The sequence below is a fragment of the Oncorhynchus mykiss genome, chromosome 5 (assembly GCF_057628025.1).
Source record: "Oncorhynchus mykiss isolate SJ-2025 chromosome 5, ASM5762802v1, whole genome shotgun sequence".
Taxonomy (NCBI): Eukaryota; Metazoa; Chordata; class Actinopteri; order Salmoniformes; family Salmonidae; genus Oncorhynchus; species Oncorhynchus mykiss.
Window position 1 is genome coordinate 74,689,386 of NC_143026.1, and position 18,070 is coordinate 74,707,455.

An 18,070-nucleotide genomic window follows, 5' to 3' on the forward strand; every position below is an offset into this window, starting at 1 on the left:
GTCCAAGTGCTTCTTGCACAGAGATTTCGAGATGATCTGTCCAACTTTCATCCCTCAAACTCTCCTGTTGGATGTATCTATAGTTCCTTTATTAGCTCGCAATAATTAGAACAATTATTTTCATGGAAAACCAAATTTAGCTTCTTATGTCGTTACAAATGACTTTGATATTCCTTCTTAATTAATTTGCTCGATAACGTAATGGAAAAAGGGTTCATTGGCTAAATGTGGCAACTCGTCTTGCTGCAGCAAAAACAATGTGGGCTAGTTTTTAGGGTTTGTGGGCGGGTTTTGAGTAGTCATTGGGAGTAAAGTCTTAGCTATACCTGGCAACCCTGGCAGGGCGGTTCCGGACGTGCGATTCCGAATGTGCTGTTCCGGGCATGCGACATCAGCTTCTTGACATCATCATCATGATGCTGGAGACAATAAACAGGAAAATAGCCTACAAAGAACTCTCGTCATACAAAGTTGAATACCAGTAAATTATATATCAAACCCACGGAAATCCCTAGTTAGTTGCAGTAGCAGTGCGTGAGTAAAATCACTGGGGAAGCCAATCAAGAATAAAAAAACATATTATAGCCAATGGGTTGTTATAATTGTGTTGTTTGCGCTAAAACCTGTTAGTTCATATGGCTTGTTATATAGGCCTAAGGCCGATACAATATGAAGACGCTGGCAGAATAATTCAAAGCTTTGTTTCTTCACAAAACCAGAGAGCAACCACTGTTGGGTGAAGTGCACAAAGCTTATTGCATGCAACAAACAGTTACATGACCTACAGCATGGTCATGTAAGTTAATGTTCCCAACATTTTCAGACCACTAAACAACTATTGATTTAAAACCATGGAGAGTTACCACAAGTTTCAAAGAAAATAGGAGCTGCCTCCACTATTCCAGCACCATTTCAACTTCAACATTTCAACATAATCAAATCACCTATGCATAGTCTAATACAATGACAACTAAAATATACCAAAAACAATTTAGTCCAATTAACTTAAGCTAAATATGATGTGGCTGTCCATGGTTCTGATTTGTGTGTTTGTGCATACGTGTGTGTTTGTGCAAGTAGAAAAACATGTTGACTCGCCCTAATTGTAGAGAAATGCCAATGCCATCCTCCTATCTTTCATTTTGAAAAATGGTCTCTGTCATACAGTTCAAGCTTTTATTTTATGTTGTCCCGCTACCTGGCTAAAATGCTTGTTCGCTAGCCTAACTTAATTTCATGTTCATCATTAGCTAGTTAACATTAGCCTTCTACATCTAGCTACATATTGCACTTTCATCCTGTCCAACTAGGGGCACAATGTATGAATTTATGGTTTGATCAGAATCGCCTTACTAGTCATTGGCCAGTACGGAGAATGAACTAAAACCACAAGTGCAAATCCTTATCTCCATTGCTAATTTAGAAAAGGTACCATTTTAGCAAGCTAGCAACTGGAGGACAACAACACAATGAGATGCAACAATTCAAGTTGTTTCTGTCAATGAAATATGCTCTCAATGCAATGTCATTGGAGAGAAGCCAAATCCAAACTGGCTTCCCTTAACACTTTTTTTTGGTGCGCCAAAAAAGAAGACTATTCATAGTTGAGCTCACTCAGTTTAGCTGAATGCTGATTGGCTTTTATTATTTATTTTTATCAAGGGAGGCCAAATGCTTGCTGGCTTCCCTTGCATGCAATGCTACTTGTGGCAACAATGTCATTCTCTTTTGGACAAGACAGCATCAGATAGATGGCCTACACATGCAGAGACAGAGGGGCGTTGAATGAAAATTATGAAACAGAGAGAGATGAAAGATAAATGATTTCATATGTTTATTGGGGAAGTCTGGCTTTATCAGGAATCAAGGTAAGACCCAAGTGCAGACTGTGTGACGTAACAATGATTATTGTAACAGCAGGGGCAGGCAAACAACAGGTCAAGGTAGGCAGGGGTCGAGAATCCAGAGTAGAGGCCAAGGTACAGGACGGCAGGCAGGCTCAGGTCAGGCAGAGGTCGGTAATCCAGAGGTGGAGCAAAGGTAAAGGACGGCAGTCAGGGTCAGGCGCAGGCAGTGGTCAGGCGGGCGGGTACAGGGTCAGGACAGGCAAGGGTCAAAAACCAGGAGGACGAGAAAAGAGAAACTGGAACAAGCAGGAGCTGAGACCCAAAATGCTGGTAGGCTTGAACAAACAAGACAAACTGGCAACTGACAGACAGACAGACAGACAGAAAACACAGGTAGATATACACAGGGGATAATGGGGAAGATGGGCGACACCTGGAGGAGTGTGGAAGCAAGCACAAGGACAGGTGAAACAGATCAGAGCGTGACAGGCTTCCCTTGGCATCCACGAATACATGCCACTGGTTAGTTGAGCATGCATAGGCTACAGACTTAATATACCTCAGTGGCTACAGAGCATGAAGTCTATTCTACAATTGTCCTGCAGGGACTCCTCAAATTCAAACTGCAAAATGCACATCAACCCCAGTTTAAGTTCAAGAGAGGAGTTCAACCAGCAATATATCTTTCAATAAAATGATTTCAGTATAATTTCTGATGGGTGTTTCCTGTATGGTGAAATACCCTAGCATTTTATGAGAGCAAAGATCATTTACTGATAATGCGTTATTGTATGTCTTGTATTCATGAGCTAACAAGGAGGCTTCACCCGGAGTCTGTATTACATTTAATATGCTTCTGAATGTTCTTCTTCCTAAATAGATTTGCAATCAGCTAATTTGGTGTTAATAGCCAGCAATCAGATGGAAGAGTAGAGCTACCCTCCACAGGCAGACCAAGTGTAATGTGTGAACGCATGTTTCTCATGAACAATCAATGATTGAATTTGAACCTAAGATGTGCTTGACAAAAACATTCACTGGTGAAAAATGTACCACATTATAGGTAATGTATCCAGGGCAAGTGTGAATGGTTAATCATGACAGTTTCCCTGAATTGTAAAAGTGTAATGTTACATTAGGTCTACCTTCATCTTTGTTATGTTACCTTAGTACTGTAGAAGCTGATGTGACACTGATGTGTCCCCCAAATGGCACCCTATTCCCTATAGGGCTCTGGTCAAAAGTAGTGCACTATGTATGGAATAGAATGCCATTTGGGACAGAATCACCGATACTCGTAATAAAGGTATTATTAACTGTAAACACCCAGAAGAGAAGTGTCAGCTGTCTTCCTTGACCTCAGTGTGACCTGTGGTGGAGCATAAGTCTGAAGGTGTCAGCTCTCCAGGTTGGGAAAAGTACTAAAAATATGTTCATAGATGCTACAAACCTCCTACGAGTGGGTTGTTACAAGGATGTACTGTATTATCAATTATTGTCAATTATATTATTTTGTCTGGCCAAATTCCCCTTAGGCTCTACCCTTGTTGAGGGATCTGAATTTGATGACTCGGTTGTCGCTGAGAATTTTCCTGTGAAACATTTTCTGCATGATTGACATAAATTCACTGAAACCCTGCAATAACACACGGTTATATTAACAGTATTGCACTTTTCAAGTAGCCTGATTTTGTCCAGCTAATAGCCTAACCACTGATCAAGCAACATTACATCAGCGGAAAAGTGTGACTGGACTAAACTTTAAGATCCTGTTGCTGCATGATTATTGTGCTGCAACAATACTGGTCATTTTAAGATCCCATCTGTGCAGTAAAGCAGGCCCACTGGGTAAACAAAACAAGACTGGGTCTGTGTGTTTATCTTCTCGAGGTCTGCCTCCCTCTCACATTATCAAACCTCTTCCAATTCTCTGAGGCTTGGACAAATAGTGCTGACACTGCTGTGCACGCACTGCTGTTCTCACATCATTCTGCTCTTTGGGCAGGCTATCTGTACTGTTGGTGACAATTGTTATAGGGCTGTTACATTTTTAAAGGTGGGCAGGGAGAGTTTTAGCTAGCAGCTGTGTGTGTCATAGTTTAACCAATAAAACCTGGTAGTGGCCACTCCAAGGTCTGTTTGATTCCATTGTTGGACTGCTCCTTCAACTTTAATGTCTGACCACTGGGACTTTGACTGAGCCAGCAGCACAGCATACTCTTTCTTAGTTCTGTTCTTATCCTCAGGAGGGGATGTTGGTGTGGATCCTGTTTCTGCTCTGCCAGGTGGGGGCACCTGCTCTGGCACAAGACCTCTGCCAGCGCGGTGAGTGACTCAGAGTAGCTAGGTTTATAAGACGCTCACATCCTCATAGCTGGAATTACTTGGTGTTTGGTTTTTATTATTTAGTTTGTAAGTATTACAATTTGTACAATACCAGTTTATTGCTTCCATGAATGTTTGTTTCAGCTAATATTCCAATAGTTTAATGTAGGGAGAAAGACAGTTTAATATGTCAGCTGATCAGAGTCTTGAGGAAGAAGGTACTGGTTGGGAGTGTTTTCATGACTTCAAATGGTCTACACAGGATGTTGTTATCTTGTCTTTGCATTAAATTTGACTAGTTTAACAGCAGCGAGTGCCTGAGTGGGCAGAGGGCGAACACGCAGTAAATATTAAAATACTTTATGGTTTGTGGTACAGATAGTGTCCTTCCTACTGTCCTGATAAAGAACTGTGAGACTAGATGAGCAGGGTGTCCTATTCACTGTTTGTTTAGTTGGTGTCCTGTTTTTTGTTATTGTACTGTTTGTTTCATTGGTGTCCTGTTTTTTTGCTATTATACAGTTTGTATCAACCGATGTGACTCAAGTCAACATCTTCGTGACTTATTAGACTAGACTATTGTATGCTAATGTTTGATGATGTCTAAAACATTGAGCATACAATATTTGAGGTAGGGGAGAGAGATAAAAAAAAAACTGTTATTCTCTCTGTAGATGCTCCAAATGGCTACAAAGTGCGCATCAGCCTCAAAACTGCTTTGGGAGAGGATGCTGTGAGTACTATGCTTACCAAAAGATACAGCATATTATTCCATTATTTTCAGAAATGTTCTCTGAAATCAGTGATATGCTCTAAAATACAGAAGGGGTCCTATCGATCAAGAGCTTTGAAATGCTATTCATTTATTATTTTCAACATTATCAACACAGAAAAATGTGTTTGAATATTGTGATTGGTGATGAGATTATACTTTTTTTTGTCTGCAGTATGAATGGAATCAGAGTGAAATGTTCTTTTTCCAAGCTACTATGGCCTTTGCCATGAGGAGGCACTTCCAAATGGAAACATACAAGTAAGAATATCTACAGTGCCCGAAAAATGTCTGACACATTATTTAATCAGTCGCTGTTTGAACTCAATACAAAGCACATGCTACAGTACATCAGCATGTAGTACATTATAAATTGGGTTGTTTGAGCCCTGAATGCTGATTGGCTGACAGCCGTGGTATATCACTGTATACCACAGGTATGACAAAATGTTTATTTTTACTGCTCTAATTAAGTTGGTAAGCAGTTTATAATAGTAATAAGGCACCTCGGGGGTTGTTGTATATGGCCAAATATGTTTTTTCACTTCTTAAAAAAAAAAGGTTTATTTCCAGCCTTTCTGTGAGCATGTTTTATGACTTCTGTTTAAGTCAATAAAATTGTCTTCCTGGTGTGTTGTGTAATGCTGTCAACATGGCATTTCTGGCATTATGATGTTTGTGGGACTTTTCCAGTGTCGACAACATTATCCTGTGTGTTCAGACTTCGAGGGTGTCCTTCTGGTTTGTGGTGACATCACCAGACAACACCACCATGCTTATTCCTAAGGCAGATGTGGAGAAAGCTGTGAGGTAATGCTCTGGTCTACTTTAAAATAAAATGTTCTGGTCTACACCTGTGGATAAAACTAAAGTAAGAAAATGAACATAAGCATCCACCTGAATACCTTCTAAAACAGAAAATAGATATTATGCTTACAATGGGAAACACAAGGCAAGCGTTATTTAGACAGATTCAAGTACAGTTTGAGATAACAGACCTGTAAAAGAAGAGATGTACTATTTGGACCTAAATGAACCCCTTCTATAACCAACAGGATGTCAAGGCATCGCATCAACAATGCCTTCCTCCTGTCAGATAGGACCCTGGAGTTTCTGGGCATCTACCCTACACTAGCAGCGCCAGTCAACCCTGACACCCCTCCCTGGCTCATCGTGTTTGGAGTGGTCATAGGTGCTGTGTGTGCTGGAATCATTGCCCTGCTCGTATCCTCTCTGCTTCAAAAGAGACGGTGAGTCCACCCTTTGACAATACTTCAGTCTTTCTGTTCATAATGATATGTTTGGTTATTTAACTGGTGTTGATGGTTCATCTTGATCTAGGAAAGAGAAAGGGATGACAGAGGATGGGCAGGATGAAGAGGACATGCAGGTGAAAGGAGTGGAGAATGGCATCAACCTGGATGGCACTTACAATAGAGGATTCACAGATGATGATCGCTTTACAAAGCTGTAAAGGCTTTTCCGGTACAATGCTGCCAAGTAAGCACTCCAAAGACCCTTTTATGCACTGTATCTACAGTTTCAAACTGCAGTGGGTATGAGATTTGGTAAAACAGACTAGCCACTAGGTAAATAAATAAGTGAAAAGAACAGTAAGACGGGTAGCCTTCAACCGATGTGAATTCAATGTGAAATCAACAAAACATGTCACCATGACATTGGATTTAGGTTAAAAGTTTTGTGAAAAAAAGAAAAAAAATCCCTTATGTTGATGACTTTTTAAAAATCCAATCAGTTATCCACATTGATTTAACTTCATCACATTGCATTTTTGTGGAAATGATGTGGAAACAACGTTGATTCAAGCAGCTTTTGCCCAGTGGGTTCAATCCAATTGTATATGTATGAAAAGGTGTATTGCATATTTCTTTATAATCAATAAAAGAATAAACATTATCTCAGTGGTAGTTTATAAATCAATCACAAGATTATATGGTTGGGTTTCCTTTTTACTTTATTTTTGTGGTAGGCTATATGGCGAATATCACAATTCAGTTACAGTTGAAGTCGGAAGTTTACATACACCTCAGCCAAAAACATTCAAACTCAGTTTTTAAACTCAGACATTTAATTCTAGTAAAAAAATCCCCATCTTCAGTCAGTTAGGATCACCACTTTATTTTAAGATTGTGAAATGTCAGAATTATAGTAGAGAAAATGATTTCTTTCAGCTTTTATTTCTTTTATCACATTCCCAGTGGGTCAGAAGTTTACATACACTCAATTAGTATTTGGTAGCATTGCCTTTAAATAGTTTAACTTGGGTCAAACGTTTCGGGTAGCCTTCCACAAGCTTCCCACAACAAGTTGGGTGAATTTTGGCCCATTTCTCCTGACAGAGCTGGTGTAACTAAGTCAGGTTTGTAGGCCTCCTTCCTCGCACACGCTCTTTCAGTTCTGCCCACCAATTTTCTATAGGATTGAGGTCAGGGCTTTGTGATGGACACTCCAATACCTTGACTGTGTTGTCCTGAAGCCATTTTGCCACAACTTTGGAAGTATGCTTGGGGTCATTGTCCATTTGGAAGACCCATTTGCGACCAAGCTTTAACTTCCTGACTGATGTCTTGAAATGTTGCTTCAATATATCCACATAATTTTCCTACCTCATGATGCCATCGATTTTGTGAAGTGCACTAGTCCCTCCTGCAGGAAAGCACCCCCACAACATGATGCTGCCATCCCCCGTGCTTCACGGTTTGGATGGTGTTCTTCGGCTTGCAAGCCTCCCCCTTTTTTCTCCAAACATAACGATGGTCATTATGGCCAAACAGTTATATTGTTGTTTCATCAGACCAGAGGACATTTCTCCAAAAAGTATGGTCTTTGTCCTCATGTGCATTTGCAAACCGTAGTCTGGCTTTTTATGGTGGTTTTGGAGCAGTGGCTTCTTCCTTGCTGAGCGGCCTTTCAGGTTATGTCGATAAAGGACTCGTTTTTACTGTGGATATAGATACTTTGTACCGGTTTCCTCCAGCATCTTCACAGGGTCCCTTGCTGTTGTTCTGGGATTGATTTGCACTTTTCGCACCAAAGTACGTTAATCTCTAGGGGACAGAACGTCTCCTTCCTGAGCAGTATGATGGCTGCGTGGTCCCATGGTGTTTATACTGGGGCGGCAGGTAGCCTAGGGGTTAGCGCGTTGGACTAGTACACCGAAATGGTTGTGAGATTGAATCCCCGAATTGACAAGGTAAAAATCTGTTGTTCTGCCCCTTAACAAGGCAGTTAACCCACTGTTCCTAGGCTGTCATTGAAATAAGAATTTGTTCTTAACTGGCTTGCCTAGTTAAAATAAAATAAATACTTGCGTACTATTGTTTGTACAGATGAACGTGGTACCTTCAGGCAATTGGAAATTGCTCCCAAGGATGAACCAGACTTGTGGAGGTCTACAAATGTTTTTATTTTGTGGGGGTCTTGGCTGATTTCTTATTATTTTCCAATAATGTCAAGCAAAGAGTCACTGAGTTTGAAGGCAGGTCTTGAAATACAGCCACAGGTACACCTGTGACTCAAATGATGTCAATTAGCCTATCAGAAGCTTCTAAAGCCATGACATAATTTTCTGGAATTTTTCAAGCTGTTTAAAGGCACAGTCAACTTGGTGTATGTAAACTTCTGACCCACTGGAATTGTGATACAGTGAAATAATCTGTAAACAATTGTTGAAAAAATTACTTGTGTCATGCACAAAGTAGATGTCCTAACCAACTTGCCAAAACTATAGTTTGTTAACAAGAAATTTGTGGAGTGGTTGAAAAACAAGTTAATGACTCCAACCTAAGTGTATGTAAACTTCCAACTTCAACTGTACAGTATGGGTTATTCATGGCTTTAGTTAAGTATTTCTGCAAACCAAGGAGGTGACAATGGTCTACAATTTTAATATTGTCAAAACTGTGAAATCATCCGATCCGGTGTTGCCGTTCCGCTGGCGACAGCTCAGCCCTGCCTAGTTGCATGGGCTTGGGAAACAGTGCCTCAGCCCTCCACTGTAATTCTCGAGGAAGGTCAGGATATCTCGGGTGCTCTCGGCCACGGGACCGCCGGTGACTTCCGGGATGACTCGGAGGCAAGGTGGAATCCCTGGACGTAGGAGTGAAATCGAATTTCCTCTCCATTCGTCTTTCCCGCAGTCGCCCATCGATGCGGATGGTCAAAGCGATGAGGGAATCAAAATCAGTGGGTAACTCCCAAGCCTCAAGCTCGTCCTTAACCTCCTCCGAGACGCAGTGCAGGAACATGTCGAACAGTGCTTCCGGGTTCCACACACTCTCCGCTGCCAAAGTACAGAAATCCACCGCATAGTCGGCCACAGTGTGGGCGTCCTGCCGGAGCTAGATTAGCTTCCGGGGAGCTTCTCTCCTGGAGAACGGGGCATCAAAGACCTTCCTCACGTCTCCCACGAACCCCTCCAGGCTCGCACATACGGCCGGCTGCTGTTCCCATATGGTAGTAGCCCAGGTGAGAGCCCTTTCAGACATCAGCGTGATGAGGTAGGCTATTTTGGAGCGAATCCAAGGGGAAGGAGGAGGGCTGAAGCTCGAAAATGGGGGCACACTGAGCTAAAAACAGGTGATTGGCTCTCCATCTATCACCTACTTTTTGCCTTACCTCTCTAACCTTACTACATTTGCACACACTGTACATAGATTTTTCTATTGTGTTTTTGTCTGCATGTTTGTTTATCCCATGTGTAACTCTGTTGTTGTTTTTGTCACACTGCTTTGCTTTATCTTGGCCAGGTCGCAGCTGTAAACTGGCCTACCTGGTTAAATAAAAAAATAAAAAAGTAAAATCAGGTATGAAGGTAAGACCCAAATGCAGACCACATCAAATAAACAATAGTTTAATATTCCAACAGGGGCAGCCAATAGACAGGTCAAGGCAGGCAGGTGTCAGTAAACTAGAGGTGGGGCAATGGTACCAGGCAGCAGGCGGGCTCAGGGTAAGGCAGAGGTCGATAATCCAGAGGGGGGCGAAGGTACAGGTCGGCAGGCCTGCTCAGGGGCAGGGAGGTGGGCTCGGAGTCAGGACAGGCAAGGGTCAAAACCAGAAGGACGAGAAAAGAGAGACTGGAAAAAGCAGGCGCTGTGACACAAACCGCTGGTTGACTTGAACAAACAAGACGAACTGGCAACAGACAAACAGAGAACACGGGTATAAATACACAGGGGATAATGGGGAAGATGGGCAACACCTGGAGGGGGGTGGAAACAATCACAAAGACAGGTGAAACAGATCAGGGTGTGACAAAATGGGTGGCAATAACTTCCTACAACCTCTAATGGGTAGGTATTCTACCAGTTTCAGCTCTGGTAGTGGAACACACAAGGGCCTTAAATTTTTTGAATCAAATGTAGCATCAGCAACTAAAGCAGCTTGCAACAACCTCAAGTGTGGCGCTCAAGTGCCTTTGATCCTTCTCCAGAAAGGACATGTTACAAAGGGAAAGCTTCTGTGAGTCATTTGTTTGAGAACATTCTGTTCACTGGCTGAATTGTTTTCTTCCCACATCATAGCCATTTCTTATTCTAGACACAAGGGGGAGGTTTTAGCCATGCGGTCAGAACATACAGTTGTTTAGGACATACAGTTGTTTAGGACATACAGTTGTTTTAGCTATATATGTGTAATATGAGCCAAGGTCGATTAGATTGTCCTTTGCCAAGGCAGCAGCTACTCTTCCTTGGGTCCAGCCAAATTAAGGATGTAATACAATTGTAAAAACATTACAATACATTTCACAACACATTAAGTGTGTGCCACTACTCTACAACACAAAATCCATGTGTATGTGTGTGTATAGTGCTTATATTATCATGTGGGTTTGCAGTCTTATTATGGCTATTCATTTGATAGATAAGGGGATAACTTCCACCTCCAAAGCATGTATTGTAGGCCTACGGAGACCATCGACAGACTGAAGTATGACCTCTGCTGGTCGATAAGTGTATACCGAAGATGGTTTAGCTAAAGTGTGGAAAGATCTCAATTGAATACTCCTCTCTCCTTCTCAAAACCCATTAGATTCCCTCAGATTACACAGACCCCAAAATAATTTGAAAACAAATCCAATCTTGATAAAGTCCCATATAAACTCCCACATCTATTACGTGAAATACCACAGTGTGCCATCACAAAAAAGGGCAACCAGTGAAGCACAAACACCAATGTAAATACAACCTATATTTATCTGTTTATATATTTTCCCCTTTTGTACTTCAATTATTTGCTCATTTTTACAACCAATAATATAACATTTGACATGTCTATTCTTTTAAAACTTTTGTGAGTGTAATGTTTACTGTTCATTTCTGATTGTTTATTTCCCTTGTTAAATGTATTTTTGTCTATTTTCTATTTCACTTGCTTTGGCAATGTAAACATTTTTCCTATGCCAATAAAACCATTTGAATTTAATTGAAAGACAAAGGTCCCTTCCCTCTGACCTTCTCCTCCAATGGGTTCTGAAAATAAGAGAGGAAGCTTCATATCCGTTGCCAAACCCACTGGCTCCAGGTCATCTATAAGTCGTTGCTAGGTAAAGCCCCGCCATATCTCAGCTCACTGGTCACCATAGCAGCACCCACCCGCAGCACACGCTCCAGCAGGTATATTTCACTGGTCACCCCCAAAGCCAATTCCTCCTTCCGCTGCCTTTCCTTCCAGTTCTCTGCTGCCAATGACTGGAACTAACTGAAAAAATCACTGAAGCTGGAGACTCATATCTCCCTAACTAGCTTTAAGCACCAGCTCACAGATCACTGCACCTGTACAAAGCCTATCTGTAAATAGCCCATCCAACTACCTCATCACCATATGGTTATTTATTTGATTTATATATATTTTTTCTTCCCCTTTGCACCATTTATTGTATTATTGTATTTATTTTGCTCCTTTGCACCCCAGTGCCACTACTTGCACACTCATCTTCTGCACATCTATCATCCCAGTGTTTAATTTGCCATACTATAATAATTTCGCCACTATGGCCTATGTATTACCCCACCCCTCTTATCCTACCTCATTTGCACACACTGTATATAGACTTTCTCTATTGTATTTATTGACTGTATGTTTGTTTATTTCATGTGTAACTCTGTGCTATATGTGTCGAACTGCTTTGCTTTATCTTGACCAGGTCGCAGTTGTAAATGAGAACTTGTTCTCAACTAGCTTACCTGGTTAAATAAAGGTGAAATAAATAAAACATGTAAAAAAGGACACCCCATTGGACTTTGAATTGAGGACCGTATAGACAGATAAATAGTAATTGCGTCTTTTTGTAGGCACTAACTCTACCATGAAAATTATTGGCGTTTTATAGGGTTTTTGGATAAACGCTGAAAATAAGGTATGTGATAAACACAGGCATCGGATATTTTATACGTTTTGCTCTATGAGATTATCTTCATCAGTTAACGTCACTTTTTGTGAATTAAGGCTTCATAATTAATAATGGTCATGTAAACTGACTGCTATTATCTCATAGAAACCGTATAATATCTCCTAAGCATGTGTTAACCTTGTACCTTATTTTCTGCGTTCATTCCAAATCCCCATTCTTCCCCCATTCATTTTTTCCCATAGCGATGGCGGAACGAACCAGAGGTAACTATTTTTCGGGTTACAAACTGGCGAGCTCACGCCCCACCAAACTGGCTGTCGTCCAATCGCGTTCACGTTGTCATTCTGCATCACGCGGTTGCTAAGCAAATCGTCCCGCAAGTCCTTCTCAAAGTCAGGGTATGAGTAGATAAACCTGACTATTTTCATCGAAAGTACGCAATGTCACTATTCAAAAACGACACAATATTACAGATAAGTTAAATATCTTACATATCGGAAAATATTTGTAATGTTGTACTTGTTGTTCACGAAATTCATGCTAATGTTGGGTTTTTGAGCTAGCGCGCAGTGTTGATCCGAGCGTTCTGACCTCAGAACGTAAATTCGTAAATTCGCTCTGGCTATCTACTCCGATTTCAGAGCACTCTCGCCTGAGTGTGCCTGAGCGCAGAATAACTGATGAAATTACGAACATACCAAAGGCAGTCAAGCGCCCAATGTAACTGACTAAAGTTGGATAGCCTGCTAGTGTTTTGGGGGGGTTGATAGCTTGCGAACGTAAATTACTTCCAGACATTGAGAACACTTCACTCTGACAATTTTGCTCGCCATAGCAGAACTAGTTAGGCTGTGTTCATGTTATCTAGAGCGTTAGTGGCTGTAACTGTGTTGCTAGCAACAATTTAATTCCGTTTGTCAACCTTTACTGACACATGTCATATTCAAAGGATGTTTTGCGCTCGTAAATTCATCAGTTAATCTGTGCTCTGGCAGATACGATTCCAATGTAGTTTCCCCATCTCCTCAAAGTATCACTGGTATAGCTACCAATGTGATCTATTTGTACTTTTACTTCCGCATCTAGATCTTCTGCGCACATAACCACAACTACCACACTGGATGTAGCTAGCTTGTCGTAGATTTTACGATTATCAGGGTCAGTTAGCTACTAGATAATTGAAACAGTTACTGCTTAACTCAGGAAATAGCTAGCTATGTCCAAACCAAAGTTTGTTGTGTTTGACCTGGGTAAATTGAAAATATAACTACTGTAACGTTAGCTAGCTAACTTTATCTAGCTATGTAGCTAGCTAGCAATGTTATGAGAATGAAGACTCAACAAATAGCATATCTTGCTAATACCAAAGCAGAACAAGAATATTGTTACAGCTAAAGTAGCTTGTCTAGCTATCTGTCATGTGTTTCTGTCATCCTCCATAACCTCTGTTTTGTTTTTTCCTTATCTCAGATTATACTCTTTGGCCCTTCTGGGTGAATAGCTATGTGGACCCACAATTTCACAAAGACAAAGAGTGAGTTTATTGGTTAAAATCTTGTTGAGTATCAAGCTAATGATGGCTTTAGGCTATATCTTTCTCTAAAACCTCTCCCTTCCAACTCTTACACACATCAGCCATGTCTTTTCAAATTTCAAATAATATCTCATCTGCCTTTCCCGACAGGGGAGTGGTGTTGAATGCAAGGAGGGAGAAAATCCAACTGTTCCCCGAAACAGTGGACATATTGACTTCTCTACATGGCCAAGGGATCCAGATTGGAGTGGCATCACGGTCAGTTCATACAGTGATCAACGAATTGTAAAACAAAATCATGCTATTTTATAATCCTGATTAAAAATATGTTTTAACATCTATGTAAAATGTGTTTAGACAACGGGCATTTCTGTTTTTAGTTGTTTGAAATAACATGCCATTGTAAATCAATATTTTATTTATATTTCTCAGCACAGATGAGGTAGATGGAGCCAATCAGCTGTTGTCCCTCTTCAATCTCAACCAATACATATCCTTCAAGGAAATATACCCAGGGTCAAAGGTCCCTCACTTCAAAAAGTAAGTGTCTGAATTTGAGATTGCCGTGTTCACGTGCTAGTTGGAACTAGGAAACTCTGACATTTCTGACTTGCTATAACTGGTTGTAGTTAATCACGTGCCACGTTAAACAAATTAGCAAATCTGACATTTCTAGCATGTGAATGCAGCATTAACGACCACTACCACTGGACGATTCTTCTGTGAGGATGGAAGTGTGTGTTTGTGTTCATGTCTGGCCGTGAAAGAGTGTTTATAGTGGAACTCACTCTCATTGTGTCTTTGTTCAGGCTCCAGGCAGACAGTGGATTCAAATTCAGTGAGATGATGTTCTTTGATGACGAACACAGGAACATCACAGCAGTCAGTCGACTAGGTACAACTTTCATAACTTTCCACCTCAAGTCAAACCAATTTATAATTTCGTAAAGTCATTAAAATGCATGCACAACAGGGTAGGTCAAAATATAGATGATTTAAAATGATTCCATATCATGAGTTGACCACGGACATTATGACATGACATCTGTTTTGAAGTATAGCAAATTAGCAAGTACTGTATATTGCATAAACCATTCACACCCAAAGGAGATAACAACACAAGTACTTTAACTTACCCTGAACTCTGGTTTCACACTCAGGTGTGTACTGTGTTCTGGTCCCTGAACTCTGGTTTCTCTCTCAGGTGTGCACTGTGTTCTGGTCCCTGAACTCTGGTTTCTCTCTCAGGTGTGCACTGTGTTCTGGTCCTGAACTCTGGTTTCTCTCTCAGGTGTGCACTGTGTTCTGGTCCCTGAACTCTGGTTTCTCTCTCAGGTGTGCACTGTGTTCTGGTCCTGAACTCTGGTTTCTCTCTCAGGTGTGTACTGTGTTCTGGTCCCTGAACTCTGGTTTCTCTCTCAGGTGTGCACTGTGTTCTGGTCCTGAACTCTGGTTTCTCTCTCAGGTGTGCACTGTGTTCTGGTCCTGAACTCTGGTTTCTCTCTCAGGTGTGCACTGTGTTCTGGTCCTGAACTCTGGTTTCTCTCTCAGGTGTGCACTGTGTTCTGGTCCCTGAACTCTGGTTTCTCTCTCAGGTGTGCACTGTGTTCTGGTCCCTGAACTCTGGTTTCTCTCTCAGGTGTGCACTGTGTTCTGGTCCCTGAACTCTGGTTTCTCTCTCAGGTGTGCACTGTGTTCTGGTCCCTGAAGGAGTGACTATGAAATTAGTCAATGAAGCGCTTCTGCAGTTCTCCCAGGGTGCAAAATGAGGACTTGAGGACAGAGTTGATGCAATACATACAGTGCCTTGCAAAAGTATTCATCCCCCTTGGCGTTTTTCCTATTTTGTTGCATAACAACCTGTAATTTAAATGGATTTTTATTTGGATTTCATGTTATGGACATACACAAAATAGTCCAAATTGGTAAATTGAAATTTAAAAAATGACAAAAGTGGTGCTTGCATATGTATTCACCCCCTTTGCTATGAAGCCCCTAAATAAGATCTGGTTTAACCAATTACCTTCAGAATTCACATAATTACTTAAATAAAGTCCACCTGTGTTCAAGCTAAGTGTCACATAATCTGTCAAATGATCTCAGTATATATATACACCTGTTCTGAAAGGCCCCAGAGTCTGCAACACCACTAAGCAAGGGGCACCACCAACCATGAAGACCAAGGAGCTCTCCAAACAGGTCAGGGACAAAGTTGTGAAGAAGTGCAGATCAGGGTTGGGTTATAAAAAAATATCTGAAACTTTGAACATCCCATGGAGCACCATTAAATCCATTATTAAAAAATGGAAAGAATATGGCAGCACAACAAACCTGCCAAGAGAGGGCCGCCCACCAAAACTCACGGACCAATCAGAGAGGCAACAAAGAGACCATAGATAACCCTGAAGGAGCTGCAAAGCTCCACAGCAGAGGTTGGAGTATTTGTCCATAGGACCACTTTAAGCCGTACACTCCACAGAGCTGGGCTTTATGGAAGTGTGACCTGAAAAAGCCATTGCTTAAAGAAAAAAATAAGCAAACACGTTTGGTGTTCACCAAAAAGGCATGTGGAAGACTCCCCAAACATATAGAAGAAGATTTTCTGGTCAGATGAGGCTAAAATTGAGCTTTTTGGCCAGCAAGGAAAACACTGTCTGGCGCAAACCCAACACCTCTCATCACCCCGACCACAGGGGGGGGCGGGGGGGGGGGGGGGTTCATCGGCAGGGACTGGGAAATTGGTCAGAATTGAAGGAATGATGGATGGCACTAAATACAGGGAAATTCTTGAGGGAAACCTGTTTCAGTCTTGCAAAGATTTGTGACTGGGAAGGAGGTTCACCTTTCAGCAGGGCAATACCCTGAGCATACTGCTAAAGCAACACTCAAGTGGTTTAAGAGGAAACATTTAAATGTCTTGGAATGGACTAGGAAAAGCCCAGACCTCAATCCAATTGAGAATCTGTGGTCTGACTTAAATATTCTTTATCCCTTTACACTTGTGTGTATAAGGTAGTAGTTTTGGAATTGTTAGGTTAGATTACTCGTTGGTTATTACTACATTGTTGGAACTAGAAGCACAAGCATTTCACTACACTCACATTAACATCTGCTAACCATGTGTATGTGACAAATACATTTGATTTGATTTGATTTGAAGATTGCTCTACACCAGCGGAACCCATCCAACTTGATGGAGCTGGAGCAGTTTTGCCTTGAAGAATGGACAAAAATCCCAGTGGCTAGATGTGCCAAGCTTATAGAGACATACCCCAAGAGACTCGCAGCTATGATTGCTGCAAAAGGTGTCTCTACAAAGTATTGAGTTTGCGGGGGTGAATAGGTATGCACGCTCAAGGCAAAAAATGTTTTGTCTTATTTCTTGTTTGTTTCACAATAAAAAATATTTTGCTTCTTCAAAGTGGTAGCATGTTGTGTAAATCAAATGATTCAAACCCCCCCAAAATCTATTTTAATTCCAGATTGTAAGGCAACAAAATAGGAAAAAATGCTTCGGGGTGTGAATACTTTTGCAAGCCACTGTATACTTTACCTCTTGGGACATTGTTGTACTGCCACAAACCTGATTCATACAGAATTTTTTTAAACTCCAGGCTGTGATCTCAAACCTCATTACTTCACTTCATTCAGTGTTACTGCAAGATGAGAGCAATGTTTGAGAAGATGGACGAATGTTTTCTTCATGGCTTTTTATGTGTATAATCAACGATACTTCAAGGGTGGCCAGAGCCATGCAATCAATATGTTATAAATGTGTTGAATTGGAATTCAAGGTACATGAAATAACGTTCTCTGTCTTGTTTTTTAATTTGACCAATTCTATTACACTTATTATTACTGTTGCAGAGAAAATATATAAAAGTATTTTTTTAATGAATATAGCTGGCTTCATTTTGTCTTATTTCCATATTAATTTTCTATTCCATATCAACTGTACATAGTCATGGTCATTTTTTTTATTTGACCTTTATTTTACTAGGCAAGTCAGTTAAGAACAAATTCTTATTTTCAATGACGGCCTAGGAACAGTGGGTTAACTGCCTGTTCAGGGGCAGAACGACAGATTTGTACCTTGTCAGCTCGGGTGTTTGAACTTGCAACCTTCCGGTTACTAGTCCAACGCTCAAACCTCAATACTCAACTCGCATGTTCTATAATTTATGCACTGTTATTTTCTCTAATTTAGCCTTAGACTA

At 41.0% G+C, this 18,070-nt stretch overlaps 2 protein-coding genes across 12 annotated transcripts; both read left to right on the forward strand.

Annotated features, from left to right (window-relative positions):
• The first annotated feature begins 3,758 nt into the window (after positions 1–3,758).
• On the forward strand, positions 3,759–6,885 carry LOC110524521 (collectrin). Of its 2 annotated transcripts, XM_021604251.3 has the most exons (7): positions 3,759–3,903; positions 4,094–4,172; positions 4,847–4,905; positions 5,120–5,205; positions 5,638–5,754; positions 6,000–6,194; positions 6,286–6,885. In XM_021604251.3, exons 2-7 carry the CDS (start codon positions 4,100–4,102, stop codon positions 6,416–6,418), a joined length of 663 nt encoding a protein of 220 aa, XP_021459926.3. In that variant the 5' UTR covers positions 3,759–3,903; positions 4,094–4,099; the 3' UTR covers positions 6,419–6,885. The 2 variants fall into 2 exon arrangements, with proteins under 2 accessions (XP_021459926.3, XP_090092014.1); XM_090235888.1 differs by lacking the exon at positions 3,759–3,903 and having other exon boundaries at positions 3,942–4,172.
• A 5,775-nt stretch (positions 6,886–12,660) lies between these two features.
• On the forward strand, positions 12,661–17,751 carry mdp1 (magnesium dependent phosphatase 1). 10 transcript variants are annotated; one of them, XM_090233554.1, is made up of 6 exons: positions 12,661–12,717; positions 13,790–13,853; positions 14,004–14,111; positions 14,291–14,393; positions 14,663–14,748; positions 15,537–17,751. In XM_090233554.1, exons 3-6 carry the CDS (start codon positions 14,078–14,080, stop codon positions 15,620–15,622), a joined length of 309 nt encoding a protein of 102 aa, XP_090089680.1. In that variant the 5' UTR covers positions 12,661–12,717; positions 13,790–13,853; positions 14,004–14,077; the 3' UTR covers positions 15,623–17,751.
• Positions 17,752–18,070: the final 319 nt, after the last annotated feature.